Here is a 16,688-nt window from a genome sequence, read left to right on the forward strand (position 1 = left end):
CTGTCTCCCTAGTGTTCCCTGCAACTTTCCAGACATCTGCAGCTGAGGGCCCGACAGAGTGTGAAATCTTGTGAGCCTTTCCCACCCTCCAGGTCCTCTCTCCCCAGGATGCACCTCTGTCCGTGCTTCACCCCGCCCTCACCCCTGGGCCGGGATCTGTCTCTCTAGGGTTCTCCATTACCTCCCAGACATCTGCAGCTGAGGGTCGGACTGAGTGTGAGGGCCTGTGAGCCTTTCCCTCCCTCCATGTCCCCTCTGTCCCTGCCTCTCCGCACCCTATCCCATGGGGCAGGATCTGTCTCTCTAGGGTTCTCCATTACTTCTCAGACACCTGCAGCTGACGGTCGGACTGAGTGTGAGGTCCGGTGAGCCTTTCCCTCCCTCCATGTCCCCTCTGTCCCTGCCTCTCCCTACCCTATCCCATGGGGCAGGATCTGTCTCTCTAGGGTTCTCCATTACCTCCCAGACACCTGCAGCTGAGGGTCGGAATGAGTGTGAGGTCCGGTGAGCCTTTCCCTCCCTCCATGTCCCCTCTCTCCCTGCCTCTCAGCACCGTATCCCATGGGGCAGGATCTGTCTCTCTAGGGTTCTTCATTACCTCCCAGACACCTGCAGCTGAGGGTCGGACTGAGTGTGAGGTCCTGTGAGCCTTTCCCTCCCTCCATGTCCCCTCTGTCCCTGCCTCTCCCCACCCTATCCCATGGGGCAGGATCTGTCTCTCTAGGGTTCTCCATTACCTCCCAGACACCTGCAGCTGAGGGTCGGACTGAGTGTGAGGTCCGAAGAGCCTTTCCCTCCCTCCATGCCCCCTCTCCACAGGCAGTACCACGATCCGTGGTTCTCCCCACCCTCATCACTGGGCCGGATATGCATCTCTAGCGTTCTCCATTACCTCCCAGACATCTGTGACTGAGGGCCGGACTGAGTGTGAGGGCCTGTGAGCCTTTCCCTCCATCCATGTCCCCTCTGTGCCTGCTTCTCAGCACCCTCAGCCCTGGGCCGGGATCTGCCTCTAGGCTTCTCCATTTCTTCCCAGACATCTGGAGCTGAGGACCGGACTGAGAGTGACATCCTGTGAGCCTTTCCCTCCCTCCATGTCCACTCTTTCCCTGCCTCACCCCACCCTCTCCCCTGGGCTGGTATATGTCTCGCTAGGGTTGTCTGTAACTTCCCAGACATCTGCAGCTGAGGGGCGGTCTGAGTATGAGATCCTTTGAGCCTTTCCCTCCCTCCATGTCTCCTCTGACCCTGCCAATCCCCACCCCATCTCCTAGGCCGGGACCTGTCTCCCTAGTGTTCCCTGCAACTTTCCAGACATCTGCAGCTGAGGGCCCGACAAAGTGTGAAATCTTGTGAGCCTTTCCCACCCTCCAGGTCCTCTCTCCCCAGGATGCACCTCTGTCCGTGCTTCACCCCGCCCTCACCCCTGGGCCGGGATCTGTCTCTCTAGGGTTCTCCATTACCTCCCAGACATCTGCAGCTGAGGGTCGGACTGAGTGTGAGGTCCTGTGAGCCTTTCCCTCTCTCCATGTCCCCTCTGTCCCTGCCTCTCCCCACCCTATCCCATGGGGCAGGATCTGTATCTCTAGGGTTCTCCATTACCTCCCAGACACCTGCAGCTGAGGGTCGGACTGAGTGTGACATCCTGTGAGCCTTTCCCTCCCTCCATGTCCCCTCTGTCCCTGCTTCTCAGCACCCTCAGCCCTGGGCCGGGATCTGCCTCTAGGCTTCTCAATTTCTTCCCAGACATCTGCAGCTGAGGGCCGGACTGAGTGTGACATCCTGTGAGCCTTTCCCTCCCTCCATGTCCCTGCCTCTCCCCACCCTATCCCATGGGGCAGGATCTGTCTCTCTAGGGTTCTCCATTACCTCCCAGATACCTGCAGCTGAGGGTCGGACTGAGTGTGAGGTCCGGGGAGCCTGTCCCTCCCCCCATGTCCCCTCTGTCCCTGCCTCTCCCCACCTTATCCCATGGGGCAGGATCTGTCTCTCTAGGGTTCTCCATTACCTCCCAGACACCTTCAGCTGAGGGCCGGACTGAGTGTGACATCCTGTGATCCTTTCCCTCCCTCCATGTCCCCTCTGTCCCTGCTTCTCAGCACCCTCAGCCCTGGGCCGGGATCTGCCTCTCTAGGGTTCTCCATTACCTCCCAGGCATCTGCAGCTGAGGGACGGACTGAGTGTGAGGGCCTGTGAGCCTTTCCCTCCCTCCATGTTCCCTCTGTCCCTGCCTCTCTCCACCCTATCCCATGGGGCAGGATCTGTCTCTCTAGGGTTCTCCATTACCTCCCAGACATCGGCAGCTGAGGGCTGGACTGAGTGTGAGGTCCTGTGAGCCTTTCCCTCCCTCCATGTTCCCTCTGTCCCTGCTTCTCAGCACCCTCAGCACTGGGCCGGGATCTGCCTCTAGGCTTCTCCATTTCTTCCCAGACATCTGCAGCTGAGGGCCGGACTGAGTGTGACATCCTGTGAGCCTTTCCCTCCCTCCATGTCCACTTTTTCCCTGCCTCACCCCACCCTCTCCCCTGGGGCAGGATCTGTCTCTCTAGGGTTCTCCATTACCTCCCAGACACCTGCAGCTGATTGTCGGACTGAGTGTGAGGTCCGGTGAGCCTTTCCCTCCCTCCATGTCCCCTCTGTCCCTGCCTCTCCCCACCCTATCCCATGGGGCAGGATCTGTCTCTCTAGGGTTCTCCATTACCTCCCAGACATCGGCAGCTGAGGGCCGGACTGAGTGTGAGGTCCTGTGAGCCTTTCCCTCCCTCCATGTTCCCTCTCCACAGGCAGTACCATGATCCGTGGTTCTCCCCACCCTTATCCCTGGTCCGGATATGCCTCTCTAGCGTTCTCCATTACCTCCCAGACATCTGTGACTGAGGGCCGGACAGAGTGTCAGATGCAATGATCCTTTCCCTTCCTGCAAGTCCCCTCTCCCCAGGCTGTACCACTATACGTGCTTCTCCCAATCCTCACCCCTGGGCCGGGATCTGCTTCTAGGCTTCTCCATTTCTATCCAGACATCTGCAGCTGAGGGCCGGACTGAGTGTGACATCCTGTGAGCCTTTCCCTCCCTCCATGTTCCCTCTGTCCCTGCTTCTCAGCACCCTCAGCCCTGGGCCGGGATCTGCCTCTAGGCTTCTCCATTTCTTCCCAGACATCTGCAGCTGAGGGCCGGACTGAGTGTGACATCCTGTGAGCCTTTCCCTCCCTCCATGTCCACTCTTTCCCTGCCTCACCCAACCCTCTCCCCTGGGCTGGTATATGTCAAAAATGTGGGGTGTAAAAAAAAATGGTGTGTCAAAAATGGGGTGTAAAAATTTGTGGTGTCAAAAATTGTTGGGGAATCAAAAATTTGGGGTGTGAAAAAATTTGGGGTGTCAAAACATTTTGGGGTATCAAAAATTTCAGGTGTCAAAAAATGTTGGGGTGTCAAAAAATTTGGGGGTATGAAAAATTTGGGGTGCCAAAAAATGGGGTGTCAAAAATATGGAGTGTCAAAATATTTTGGGGTGTCAAAATGTTTGGGGAATCCAAAATTTGGGGTGTGAAAAAATTGGGGTGTCAAAAAATTTTGGGGTGACATAAAAAGGGGTGTCAAAAAAGGGGTGTCAAAAGATTTTGGGTGTCAAACAATTTTGGGGTATCAAAAATTTCAGGTGTCAAAAAACATTGGGGTGTCAAAAAAAGGGGAGTCAAAAAAGGGGTGATAAAAAAGGGATGTCAAAATTTGGGGGTATCAAAAATTGGGAGTGTCAAAAAATTTTTGGGTGTCAATTTTTGGGGAATGCAAAATTTGGGGTGTGAAAAAATTGGGGTGTGAAAAAATGTTGGGGTGACATAAAAAGGGGTGATAAAAAAGGGGTGTCAAAAATGGGGTGTAAACATTTTTTAGGGTGTCAAGAATTTTGGATGATCAAAATTTTGGGGTATCAAAAATTTGGGTTGTCTAAAAATGGGAGTGTCAAAAACTTTTGGGGTGACAAAAAAGGGGTGTCAAAAAATTTCGGGTGCCAAAACATTTCGGGTGCCAAAACATTTTGGGGTATCAAAAATTTGGGGTGTAAAAACATTTTGGGGTGTTAAAAAATAAGGTGTCAAAAATTTGGGGTGTCAAAAAATTTTGGGGAGTCAAAAATTTGGGGTGTGAAAATTTTGGGGTATCAAAAAAGTGGTGTCAAATTAGTTTGGGGTGTCAAAATTTTTGAGGAATCCAAAATGTGGGGTGTCAAAAAAAGGGGTGACAAAAATGGGGTGTCAAAATATTTTGGGGTGACAAAAATGGGGTGTTAAAAAAAGGGGTGTTAAAAAATTTGGGGTATCAAAAGTTTAGGGTGTCAAAATATTTTGGGGTATCAAAAATTTTTGGGTGTCCAGGTCCTCTCTCCCCAGCCTGTACCTCTATCCGTGCTTCTCCCAACCCTCACCTCTGGGGTGTCTCCATTATCTCCCAGACATCTGCAGCTGAGGGCCGGACAAAGTGTGAGAGCCTTTCCCTCCCTCCATGTCCCCTCTGTCATTGCTTCTCCCCACCCTCAGCCCCGGGCCGCGATCTGCCTCTTTAGGGTTCTCCATTACCTCCCAGACATCGGCAGATGAGGGCAGGACTGACCGACATCCTGTTAACGTTTCCCTCCCTCCCTCCATGTCCCTCTGTCCCTGCTTCTCCCTAGGGCCAGGATCTCCTCCCTAGTGTTCTCTGCCACTTCCCAGACATCTGCAGCTGAGTGCTGGACTGAGTGTGAGATCCTGTGATCCTTTCCCTTCCTGCAAGTCCACTCTCAGCCCATCTCCCTCCAACCCATTAGCTCCCTTCTGTCTCTTTCCCTGACCCCCTCACCTCTTTTGTTCCTAGGAAAAGGCCAAAGGCAGGAAGTCCGCCTGTCCTAAAGGGCACCTGCTATAAGGGCCCCCTGCAGTCCACTGGTCGGTCCACGGGCATTAAAGTCCCAGGGTGGACTATCTTCCCTCACCAACGTAATAACCCCCATTCAACTTTCAGCCACCTTAACAACTTAGTACCGGGTAAAATCCTCCAGGCTGGAGTGAGTGAAACACCCCTATGGCAGGCAGGACTGCACCTACAGGGAACCCCGCGTCCGCTGGGAAACGGTGGAGACGATCCACCCACCGCATGCTCGCCCCGGGTTCTGGCAGCTCGGCGGTCAGCATCTCCCCAGAAGCAGGGCCACGGCTGCGTGGGTTGCTTCCTCCCTTCAGCTAGAAATCCACAGCCATAGTGGATGCATCATGCAGGGAGGGGTAAAGTGACTTGCCCAAGGTCACGAGGAGCGAAGGCTCTTTAACAGAGAGCTGCAAGGAAGACATGTGTCAGCTTTTCTTTTGAAAATATTAAAACACCTCAATAGTAAAACTGTGTTTGGTATATTAGTTTGGATGCTTCTTACCTTCTCTCCACAGGGTGGCGATCTACCGGTTTCTCCGCTTACTAGAAAGTGCCCTGCCCGGTGAGAGGAGCAGCGGCAGCAGGGGAGGCCTTCGAGCAAAGGGTGCAGTGGAGAGAAAGGATACATTTCTCCCTCCCGTCTGGGACCCGAGCACCGAGAGGCAGAGGGCGAGATACGAGCCCGGAGAACTGCGCTAACGGCCAGAAAGTTCCGTAAGCAGGAAGGGTTCTCTCCCGCTGCTCTCGTTTTTCCTTCCCCTGCCCTAGCTCCGCCCCCAGCATTCTCTGCCAATCGTCATCAGCCCTCTCTATGATGTCAGCGGTGTGGGCATCGTATGAAAAAAACAAACAAACTTTAGTTCACAGCTCCGGGCGCATTGCCTGAAGCTGCGCGTGTTGGAGGGATGAACACGCTCCCCTACCCACGGGACATTCATTTTTAAATATCATCAGAACCTAGCGCGAGCCTGGGAAAAGCGTGCAGATGCCGTGCGCACCGGTGCTGCATGGAACCTGGAACTGCCCTCCCCTTCTAGGGTACAGGATTGACCTCATTCGACTTCCAGAGGCGCCCTCCGGTGGACACAATTGGGATTGCCATGAGAAGAGATAGATTTTGGTTTTTGTTTTTTACTCCACAGCTCCTTAATAGAGAGCTGCAAGGAAGACGTTTGTCAGCTTTTCTTTTGAAAATATTAAAACACCTGAATATTAAAACCGTTATTGGTATATTTTGGATGCTTCTTACCCTCTCCCCACAGGGTGGAGATCTACCGGTTTCTCTGCTTACTAGAAAGTGCCCTGCAGACGGGGGCCTTCGAGCAAACGGTATGGGGGAAAGGAAGGAGAAGCTTCTCCCTCCCGGCTCGGACCCGAGCCCCGAGAGGCAGAAGGCAGCTCTGAAACAGCTGCCGTTATGCTGGGCACGTTATGTGTATTTTGTATGGGGTGGCTTATGGTCTTTTAACATCTGTCGGGAATGTTTTTAAATCGTATAAATGATGCTTAATCTAAGGTTGTACCTGAGGCAATGAGGGATAAAGTGACTTGCCCGGGGTCACAAGGAGCGACGGTGGAACTCCGACCCTGATCTCCTGGCTTGTAGCCCTCTGCTCCAAACACTAGGCTACTCTTCCAATCCAGCACAAGGGGGAATGGTACCCCACAATCCCCCAATCAATTGGAGCAAATCCTGTGTGGCAGGTCACATACTCACACTTGTGCCAGGTCGCATCCTCCCTCTGACTCTAGCCTCTCCCCTGTACTCGCAGCCCATGTCCCCTCAGTTTCTCTCCTCCTCTCCCAGACAGAATTCCTTCTTTCGGTTCCTCTCCCACCCAGACCCTTCCTTTTACACCTGTTTCCAATTGCCAGCTAGCTTTCTCTGTCCTGCATTCTCATCCTATCTCCCTCCAGCCCCATAGCTCCTCTCTGTCTCTGTCCCTTTCCCTGTCCCCCGGACCTTTTTTGTTCCTAGGGAAAGGCTAAGTGCACGAAGCCCGCCTGTCCTAAAGGGCACCTGCTATCAGGGCCCCCTGCAGTCCATTGGTCGGTCCCCGGGCATTAAGCCCCTGTGCGGTCTATCTATCCTCACCGACTATTAAGCACCCCTCTCAGATTGCTCGTAAAATAGCACAGCCACCAGCAATGACAGGACATAGGGCCATCTGATTGCCACACTGCTTCTTGGGCCACATGGTTTCTTACGCTGCACGCAGGGCCATCTGGTTATCCACCTGAATTTAGGGCCATCTGGTTCCCAATCTGTGTCTACGATCATTTGCTTGCTTTTGGCTCATAGCTCTCACTCTCTTTCCCTTTCCCATTCCCCCCGATGGCCCTAGATGCAGGGTGGCAACCAGATGGCCCCATGTCCTGTCTTCTGTGACTTTTGAAAGGAGGATGTGAGGTGTGCTTAATACTTGAAGAGGATAGCACCCCCATCCTGGGGCTTAATTCTGGGGCAGGAGTGTGTGTACCACCCTTATAGCAGGCAGGGCTGCATGGACATGGAGTAACGTCTCTGCAGAGAAATAATGGATACAATTCACGATCTACACGGCACAACTTATGGAGCTCATCAGTCATCATACCACCAGCACATTAGGCAACAGGAACCAGGTGCACTAAAGGCAGGATGGCAACCTGGATGGCCCTATGTCCTGTCTTCTGTGATTGCTGCTATTTGAAATGTTTAGAAAGGAGTATGCGAGGTGTGCTTAATACTCGAAGAGGATAGCTCCTCCATCCTGGGGCTTAATCCCCAGGCAGAAGTGGGAGAAGCCCCTTATAGCAGGCAGGGCTGCATGTACAGGGAGTTCCATCTCGGCAGTGAAATAAATGAAACATAGAAACATAGAAATGACGGCAGAAGAAGACCAAACGGCCCATCCAGTCTGCCCAGCAAGCTTCACATTTTTTTCATACTTATCTGTTTCTCTTAGCTCTTTGGTTCTATTTCTCTTCCACCCCCACCATTAATGTAGAGAGCAGTGATGGAGCTGCAACCAAGTGAAATATCAATCTTGATTAGTTAGGGGTAGTAGGGGTAGTAACCGCCGCAATAAGCAAGCTACACCCATGTTTATTTGTTTTACCCAGACTGTGTTATTCAGCCCTTATTGGTTGTTTTTCTTCTCCCCTGCCGTTGAAGCAGGGAGCTATGCTGGATATGCGTGTAGTATCAGTTTTTCTTCTCCCCTGCCGTTGAAGCAGAGAGCTATGCTGGAAACAATGCAACATCTGCACATCCGAGACCTGGCAGCTCAGCAGACACCATCTCCCCTGCATCTCACCCTAAGGGAGGCATGAGTGCACATGCAGGGGTAACAGTCTCTGCAGGGTAGCACAGGTAACTTCAGTGGCCATGGTGCAGAAGTGTAAAATATGCTCTGTGATGGACAAGAGGACACCGTTATAGTCCAGAACTGCACCCTTCTCCACAGGGGTGAATAATGCCCTCAAAAGACAGACAAGGGGACGGCAACCTCTACAGAAGGCAGGGGTGCACACGCATGTGGTAGCATTCCCTAAAGGGAAGCACCGGTAAGCTCAGTGGAAGGGAGCAGAAGAGGAAAATCTGGTATAGGATGGGCAGGAAGAGGTCCATCTCCTTTTTTTAGAATTGCGCATTTCTTCCATGAATGGCTCATGCGCCCACGAGAAGGGGACAAGCACTCCTTATGGCAGGCAGGGGTGCCAAGGCAGGGGCCCCCGCTCTCCAGGAAAGCATGGATAACCTCAGTGGACAAGGACCACAAGGGGAAAAGCGGCTCATCCATGCCCAAGGAGAGATCACACGTCTGCTTAAGGAATGAACATTGCTCCGTGTAAAGACTTTTAACCTTAGTCTGCACCCTCTAGAAGTTCCGAGTACAGTAGGGCGAACTCCAACACGCAAGGGTAGGGGATCAAACCCGGTTGCATAGGCAGCCTCCTGGGACTGCTCTCCCCATTCTAGGGTCCAGGATCGAACTCCTTGGACTTCAAGAGGAGTCCTCCCGATAGGCATAATTGGGATTGCCATGAGAGGAGATAGAACCTGTTTTTTTGCTCCACAGCTCCTGCAAGGAAGACGTTTGTCATCTTTTCTTTTGAAAATATTAAAACACCTGAATATTTAAAACTGTGTTTAGTATATTTTGGATGCTTCTTACCCTCTTCTTCACAGGGTGGCAATGTACCGGTTTCTCTGCTTACTAGAAAGTGCCCTGCAGTGGGAGAGCAACAGCAGCAGGGGAGGCCTTCGAGCAAAGGGTGCAGTGGAGAGAGAGGAAACATTTCTCCCTCCCGTCTCGTACACGAGCACCTAGAGGCAGAGGTCAAGATACGAGCACGGAGAACTGCGCTAAGGCCAGAAAGTTCCGTAAGCAGGAACGGTTCTCTCCCGCTGCTCTCCTTATTCCTTCCACTGCCCTAGCTCCGCCCCAATCGTCAGCAGCCCCCCCCTCTCTCTCTCTGCCACGCTGCTCCACCCTGCGGGCTCCAACCGAGAGACAAGGGCGCTCAGCATGTGGGAAAAAAAAGACAAAAAAAAAAAAAACGGGGGGGGGGGGGGGAGGAGGGGACACCGTAGCCTCCCTCTCTATGATGTCAGCGGTGAGGGCATCGTATGCAAAAAAATAAAAATAAAATAAAATAAAAAAAACTTTATTTCACACCTCCGGGCGCATTGCCTGTAGCTGCGCGCTAAGCTAAGGTGTGCGTGGTGGAGGGGTGAACACGCTCCCCTACCCCCTGGACATTCATTTTTAAATAGCTCTCAGTTCACCGGCAGGTTGGCTTATTCCGAGACAACAGCAGGTTTCGTGCCCATACAAAGCTTTCTTCTGCCCCATCGCGTCTGAAATACTAAATGAATGACGCCCAGACAAAGGGCAAAATACGAGCACAGACCGAGAAGCAGAGGGCAAGGTAAGAGCACGGAGAATTGCGCTGACTGGCGGAAACTCCCTTACCAGGAAAGGTTCTCTCTCTCCATGAAAGCACAGATATAACTTCAGTGGATGAGGACCACAAGGGGGAAACCGTTTCATTCCATGGACGTGGAGAGTTCACATTTCCGTTTAAGGAATGAACATTTCTCGATGGAAAGACTTTTACCTTCTTCTGCCCCCTCTAGAAGTCGTGAGCATGAAAATCCCTGCAAAGCCCCCTAAAGTTTCGTAGTTCTAACTTCAAGCTGCAAGGGTAGGGGGATCGAGTCTGATTGCTTAGGGGGAGCACCTTGGAACTGCCCTCCCTTCCAGGGTACAGGATTGACCTCATTCGACTTCCAGAAGCGCCCTCCGGTGGACACAATTGGGATTGCCATGAGAGGAGATAGATTTTGGTTTTGTTTTTTGCTCCACAGCTCCTTAATAGAGAGCTGCAAGGAAGACGTTTGTCAGCTTTTCTCTTGAAAATATTAAAACACCTGAATATTAAAACTGTGTTTAGTATATTTCGGATGCTTCTTACCCTCTCTCCACAGGGTGGCGATCTACCGGTTTCTCTGCTTACTAGAAAGTGCCCTGCAGACGGAGGCCTTCGAGCAAACGGTGCGGGGGAGAGGAAGGAGAATCTTCTCCCTCCCGGCTCGGACCCGAGAGGCAGAAGGCAGTAGAGAGAGAGAGATGTATTTCAGCGGCTTTCAGCGTTTGAAAATAACCCCCCCCCCCCCAAAAAAAAAAAAGCCACAAATACGTTTATCTTGCTGACGTTCTAAATTCAGGAATTGTGATGAAAACACTTTATTTGAAAGTTCGGGGGGTTTTTTTTGTTGTTGTTTTTTTCCCCATCCCATGCTAATCTGTGAGCTAAGCGGTGCGTGGCGAAAAGTTACCTCCGCCCGACGCCTTTATTTTTTAATGGAGGGCGCCAAACCGATGGCAAATCTCATCGGAAAGGAGCGTGAGCCTGTTGCGACAATCCCCATCCTGGCCCGATATTTATTTGATGGCCTCTATTCTCTAGTACGTCTTTTTCCCTCCTCCAGAGCAAGGCTTCCCACGTAGTCTAGTGGCTAGAGCAGGCGGCTCTTAAAGCGGGGGGGACGAGGGTTCGAGTCGCGTGCCGATCCCCGTGAGCTCGGGAACGTCGATTTAAACTCGCTTTGTACGTGCCAGTAAGCGGAATATTCAACAACAACAACAAAAAAAAAAAATAGTACCCGCCCTCTTGTTCCCCATCAGGTCGGTTTTTGTTCAAGAAAAGAGGAGGTCACTGCTCGCAGCCACTCATTCGTGCTCACGCTCTCTCTCTCTATCACGGTGAAAGATGTCTGGCCGCGGAAAAGGAGGTAAAGGTCTCGGGAAGGGTGGCGCCAAGCGGCACAGGAAAGTGCTGCGGGATAACATCCAGGGGATTACGAAGCCTGCTATCCGCCGCCTGGCTCGTAGGGGCGGTGTAAAGCGCATCTCCGGGCTCATTTACGAGGAGACCCGCGGCGTGCTGAAAGTCTTCCTGGAGAACGTGATCCGGGATGCCGTCACCTACACGGAGCACGCCAAGAGGAAGACGGTCACGGCCATGGACGTGGTCTATGCCCTGAAACGGCAGGGTCGTACTCTCTACGGCTTTGGAGGTTAATCACCCTCCCTTTCCCCCCTCTCAGACCCGCAGAGAAAAACGTTTCACCACCAGTACCAAAGGCTCTTTTCAGAGCCGCCCACCTCCTCATTCAAAGAGCGGAAGGCGCTGCTTCTTTTCTTAGGTTTTGAAATTCATGAAGGTTTAAGCACCGATTGCATGCACCTCAGACCTTACGGCATCCGGTAAGTGGGTGACACGCAGCACTGCAAAGGAAGACTCGGTCTTTTCTTTTAACGTCTTCTAAAACTAGGAAGGGCCGTTTCTGACAAGGGATAATGCTCTTTAACGGAGAAATTGGGTGGCTCTGAAAAGAGCCTTTGGGGTCAGTATCTCAGCTGTAGGCTTTCTCAGCTTTACTTGGAGCTGGTGTACTTGGTCACTGCCTTGGTCCCCTCGGACACGGCGTGTTTGGCAAGTTCCCCGGGCAGCAGCAGGCGGACGGCCGTCTGAATCTCCCTGGAAGTGATGGTGGAGCGCTTGTTGTAATGAGCCAGGCGGGAGGCTTCCGTAGAAATGCGCTCGAAGATGTCGTTCACGAAGGAGTTCATGATGTTCATGGCCTTGGAAGAAATGCCCGTGTCTGGGTGAACCTGCTTCAGCACTTTGTACACGTAGATGGAATAGCTCTCCCTCCTGCTTTTCTTTCTCTTCTTGCCGTCCTTTTTCTGGGTCTTGCTCACGGCTTTCTTGGAGCCCTTCTTGGGAGCAGGGGCGGATTTAGCAGGCTCGGGCATTTTCACGACTTAGTTTATCTGAGAAGGAAATGAGTGCGGGAGGGCAGGCAGCAGCGGTATTTATAGGCTCCCAAATACAAAGCGCCTGCTCATGGAACGGCTTACCAGGCATAGGAGAAGCTGCAAGCGCCGGCGCTGTGACGCCGGGTTCCCCCATTGGTGCACTGGGAGCCGGCTGGGATAATTATTCAAAGGGGGCCGGCTTAAGACTCCCCACCAATGGGAAGGAAGTCCTGGGAGGGCGCCGAGGAGATAAAAAAAGAGACGGTGAAGGCTTTTTTTTTTTTGTATTGTTCCTAGTAAGGGGAGAGCAAAGGGGAGAGAGAGCAAAAAAATAAAAAAAGAAATCGATTCTCGAGATGTCCGGACGCGGCAAGCAAGGAGGAAAAGCTCGCGCTAAGGCCAAAACCCGCTCTTCCCGGGCAGGCCTGCAGTTTCCCGTCGGCCGTGTGCATCGCCTTCTCCGCAAAGGGAACTATGCCGAGCGAGTAGGGGCCGGCGCCCCGGTCTATCTGGCAGCGGTGCTGGAGTACCTGACGGCCGAGATCCTGGAGCTGGCTGGCAACGCCGCCAGAGATAACAAGAAGACCCGCATCATCCCCCGCCACCTGCAGCTCGCCATCCGCAACGATGAAGAGCTCAACAAGCTGCTGGGCAGAGTCACCATCGCCCAGGGAGGGGTTCTGCCCAACATCCAGGCGGTGCTGCTGCCCAAGAAAACCGAGAGCCACAAAGCGGCCAAGAGCAAGTAAGAGGAGGAGGCTTCAGGAAACCGGGCAGCTGATAGAACCACAAACCCAAAGGCTCTTTTCAGAGCCACCCAAGTTGCATTCAAAAGAGGCGAATCGCTGTCTTTTAAATTGAATTCCTCCGTTCGGATGCAAAACTGCCCTATTCCCACGTTTCATGACAAAAGGAGAGATTCCCACTCCTTGAATGGCGTAGCTTTACCTGGCACTGAGGGCAGCGTTCAGCACCTGGTTCATGATCTGATTTATTTGCCTTTCCTACCATCTAAGAGGGAATGTAGCCTGCTGGACAAAGCTTATCGAAGTCGTTAGCAATTTTAGGGCCATCCAATCTGCCAGGGGGACAAAAAAAGATATGATGCAAAACGGTGGGAAGGCGCTGGACAGTCGGTCAGTGGGAGGGAAGTGAAGGGGAGAGGTTTGGGGAGCGGGGGGGAGGGCGGCTTTCTCTAGGTTACTCTTCGAGCAGAGCAGTCACCCACCTACCCTCCATCGCTCGTGGGCAGGAGGAAGCGGGCTACGCCCGAGAATAAACCTATAGTTTACTGGAGACTTTTTTCACGGATGTTAGGACAGATTAAGACATGGAAGAAAAAGAAACGGATTTGACCAATCCCTGTGAAGCGCGGGCTTTTCAAATGCAGAAATGAAACAAAGGAAGCCAGATCCCCCAGCCCGTCCGTCCCCCAGGCTTCTGGTACCAGAGAAAACCTGGAATCTTTGATATTTTATTGCAGCACTTCCTAAGCAGTACGTTTAAAGATTTACTATATATAAAAACGGGGAAGGTGGGGAAAAGTGCAGGTTTAAACACTTCGTAACGATCTATGCAACGATAGAACCTGCGCAGAGCAGGCAGGAAATCCTCCGCTACGGCGTAAGGGATTACTAAATTAAATAGTTGAATATGTCCCTGTTCTTTACAGACAATTGGGGAAAACAAATGAGAGAAAAAAAAAATGGATTCGGCTTTTGAATCTTTTTTTTTTTTTTTTTTCCTGGAGCGGCTGCTCTCTCTCTCTCTGTACAAAGAGCGGGCTTTTCAAATCATTAAACGGCTTTTTTTTTTTTTCCACAAAGAGCCAATCAGCAGCCAGAGCCCAAGCTATAAATACACCGCTCTGCTCCTCTTTTTTATTATTTTGTAGGGAGGCGAATCGCTAGGAGCTTTCTTGTCGCTGAGGATGGCTCGCACCAAGCAAACAGCACGTAAGTCCACCGGCGGAAAAGCTCCTCGCAAGCAGCTGGCAACCAAGGCTGCCCGCAAAAGCGCCCCAGCCACGGGCGGCGTGAAGAAACCTCACCGCTACCGACCGGGCACCGTGGCTCTCCGAGAAATCCGCCGCTACCAGAAATCCACCGAGCTGCTGATCCGCAAGCTGCCCTTTCAGCGCCTGGTGCGGGAGATCGCGCAGGATTTCAAGACCGACCTGCGCTTTCAGAGCTCGGCTGTCATGGCCCTGCAGGAGGCCAGCGAGGCTTACCTAGTCGGTCTCTTTGAGGACACTAATCTGTGCGCCATCCATGCCAAGCGAGTGACCATCATGCCCAAGGACATCCAGCTGGCCCGCAGGATCCGAGGGGAGAGAGCTTAAAGAGACATCATCTCACCCAACAACGCAAGACAAAGGCTCTTTTAAGAGCCACCACCTCTACACTCGAAGGGCTTTACACGCTACCCAACCGTAAACTTCACCTTTTGGGGCAGTGGAAGTGTGTCATAAGAGTTATTGATCTCTCAGTGTGTGATTTTATTTTTTTAAAACACGAGCATCTCGCCGCATCACCGCGGCAGTCCCCTAGATTATGCAAATCGGGAGCCCTACGGAGCAGGACTGCCTCGTCCTCTCTAAGGAAGGAGTTAAGTCATCTTTTGCTCTTTCTGTGACCGAGGTGGTGGCTCTGAAAAGAGCCTTTGGGTTTGCAGAAAATCGTGGCAGCATTTCCTCCTCACTTTTTCTTAGGAGCCATCTTACTGCTTTTAGCCGTTTTGGCCTTGGTAGGCTTAGCTGGACTCTTCCTTGCCTTCGGTTTCACAGCCTTGGCTTTAGCTGGGCTCTTGACCGCTTTCTTGGCTTTTGCCGCTTTGGGCTTTTTGGGGCTCTTCTTCGCTGGCTTCTTCGTAGCAGCCGCTGCCGGTTTCTTGGCTCTCTTGGGACTCTTTTTCACTCCGGCAGTTGCCTTTTTGGGTTTCTTGGCCACCGGTTTCTTGCTCTTCGGGGCAGGCTTCTTTTTGCTCTCCGACTGCTTCTTGTTGATCTTGAAAGAGCCCGAAGCTCCGCTGCCCTTGGTCTGCAGGAGGCTGCCCTTGTTCACCAGGCTCTTGACGGCCAGCTTCAGGCGGCTCTTGTTCTTCTCCACATCGTAGCCCTTGGCCGCCACAGCCTTCTTGAGGGCGGCCAGCGAGACCCCGCTGCGCTCCTTGGAGGCGGACACGGCCTGCACGATCAGCTCCGAGACGCTGGGGCCCGAGGACTTGCGCGCCTTCGAGGCGCCCGCCGCTTTCTTCTGCTTTTTCTTGGCCGCTGCTGGAGCAGGAGGTGCAGCGGGAGCCGCCGCCGGGGCCGTTTCAGCCATGCCTTTCCCGCCGCGAGCGAAGACACTTCAGTCAGCCAAACTCACCCCGAACGCGTTTCAGGCACTTCCCTCACTCCTGCCGGCCCCCCTCTATTTATAGCAGGAAAGCCGCGCTCTGATTGGCTGCGCCTTTACTACCCGCCTCCTCACCGCTCGACACTCGCGGCTCCTCTCAGTTTGTGTTTGTTTCGCCCTAAAAATGTACATTTTGTCATCCGACAACATTAATTTGCCCAGATATTCTTATCCAGCTGGGGAAGGGGAAGGTAGGAGCAGCACGAGCCCTCGGTGTGAAGCGAATACATGGATTATATAGACACAGGGAGCCTTCCCTGCAGGAAAAACCCCGGTGCTCAGCTCACACATATTTCCCCCCTGTGTGTTCCTCAGCTGGCAGTGGGAAAACGGAGCCATCCCAAGGGGGTACTACTGTCCCCTATGCGGATCCTTGGATGCTAGGCCTTTACAATGCTTCCTACGATTCCCGCGGTACTTATGGAAGACATGATTAAGGTGGTTTCCCCCACTCCTGAAATCCACACCTTTTTTTTTTGTTTTTGTGTGGAGCTTTGCCTTTCAAAAATGTAAATATGTGGTTGGTAAAAAAAAAAAATCCCTCCGCCGCAAAAGCAAAAAAAAAAAGCCTAGGTTAAGGAAATGAATCGGTGCTTGAGAGTAGTGTGGATGGGTCGGCACTCCTGGGTAGATGATCCGGGTGAGGCGGGAGTGACTGAATGACCGATGATGAACTTCGGTGGGGGGCAGGAGTGTTTCGGGATCGGGTTTTGAAGAGGAAGTTAGGGTGTCGGCAGTGGGCTGTGTCGGGGCTGAGTGTGGGGAGAGGGACTGCTGGGATCGGGGGTCTGCCGCACCTGTGCCGAGGAGAGGGGAAAGGAGCCCGTGGGAGGAGGGGCCGAAGGGGCAGGGGCTGGGCAGCCGGTGCTCAGTCCCTAGACGCCGCTGCCGGAACGCTGGAATCCCCCCTTACCCTTCTAGAATGAAGGAATCCTGAGCTCACAGTAGGGAAAACAAAAAAAAACAAAACAAAAAACCCTGTAGCGCTCGCCCCCTGCTGGCCACGGCTCTCCGCTCAGCATCAGGCTCGGGCTATCGGAGCAGAATTGGCAAACTCGTGAAAGGCCCTCTGGTTCC

At 52.7% G+C, this 16,688-nt stretch overlaps 5 protein-coding genes and 1 long non-coding RNA gene across 6 annotated transcripts in view; 4 read left to right on the plus strand and 2 right to left on the minus strand.

The window, feature by feature from the left end:
• LOC115080226 overlaps positions 1 to 6,125 on the plus strand; it is a 554,293-nt gene extending 548,168 nt beyond the window's left edge. The window contains exon 2 of the long non-coding RNA XR_003853538.1: positions 5,419 to 6,125. This is a non-coding gene — a long non-coding RNA (uncharacterized LOC115080226). The remainder of the gene's footprint in view (positions 1 to 5,418) is intronic.
• Positions 6,126 to 11,109: 4,984 nt separating this feature from the next.
• LOC115080224 (histone H4) lies at positions 11,110 to 11,553 on the plus strand. The gene has a single exon (XM_029584356.1). It carries the CDS (start codon positions 11,162 to 11,164, stop codon positions 11,471 to 11,473), a length of 312 nt encoding a protein of 103 aa, XP_029440216.1. The 5' UTR covers positions 11,110 to 11,161; the 3' UTR covers positions 11,474 to 11,553.
• Positions 11,554 to 11,774: 221 nt separating this feature from the next.
• LOC115080222 (histone H2B type 1-F/J/L-like) lies at positions 11,775 to 12,252 on the minus strand. The gene has a single exon (XM_029584354.1). The coding sequence runs from the start codon at positions 12,208 to 12,210 to the stop codon at positions 11,830 to 11,832; it is 381 nt and encodes a 126-aa protein (XP_029440214.1). The 5' UTR covers positions 12,211 to 12,252; the 3' UTR covers positions 11,775 to 11,829.
• A 238-nt stretch (positions 12,253 to 12,490) lies between these two features.
• Positions 12,491 to 13,031, plus strand: LOC115080219 (histone H2A type 1-E). The gene has a single exon (XM_029584352.1). It carries the CDS (start codon positions 12,570 to 12,572, stop codon positions 12,960 to 12,962), a length of 393 nt encoding a protein of 130 aa, XP_029440212.1. The 5' UTR covers positions 12,491 to 12,569; the 3' UTR covers positions 12,963 to 13,031.
• A 1,056-nt stretch (positions 13,032 to 14,087) lies between these two features.
• Positions 14,088 to 14,606, plus strand: LOC115080217 (histone H3). The gene has a single exon (XM_029584350.1). The coding sequence runs from the start codon at positions 14,144 to 14,146 to the stop codon at positions 14,552 to 14,554; it is 411 nt and encodes a 136-aa protein (XP_029440210.1). The 5' UTR covers positions 14,088 to 14,143; the 3' UTR covers positions 14,555 to 14,606.
• A 247-nt stretch (positions 14,607 to 14,853) lies between these two features.
• On the minus strand, positions 14,854 to 15,621 carry LOC115080212 (histone H1-like). The gene has a single exon (XM_029584346.1). It carries the CDS (start codon positions 15,534 to 15,536, stop codon positions 14,910 to 14,912), a length of 627 nt encoding a protein of 208 aa, XP_029440206.1. The 5' UTR covers positions 15,537 to 15,621; the 3' UTR covers positions 14,854 to 14,909.
• Between the last annotated feature and the right edge of the window lie 1,067 nt (positions 15,622 to 16,688).

This window comes from Rhinatrema bivittatum, chromosome 19 (genome assembly GCF_901001135.1).
Source record: "Rhinatrema bivittatum chromosome 19, aRhiBiv1.1, whole genome shotgun sequence".
NCBI classification, from domain to species: Eukaryota; Metazoa; Chordata; class Amphibia; order Gymnophiona; family Rhinatrematidae; genus Rhinatrema; species Rhinatrema bivittatum.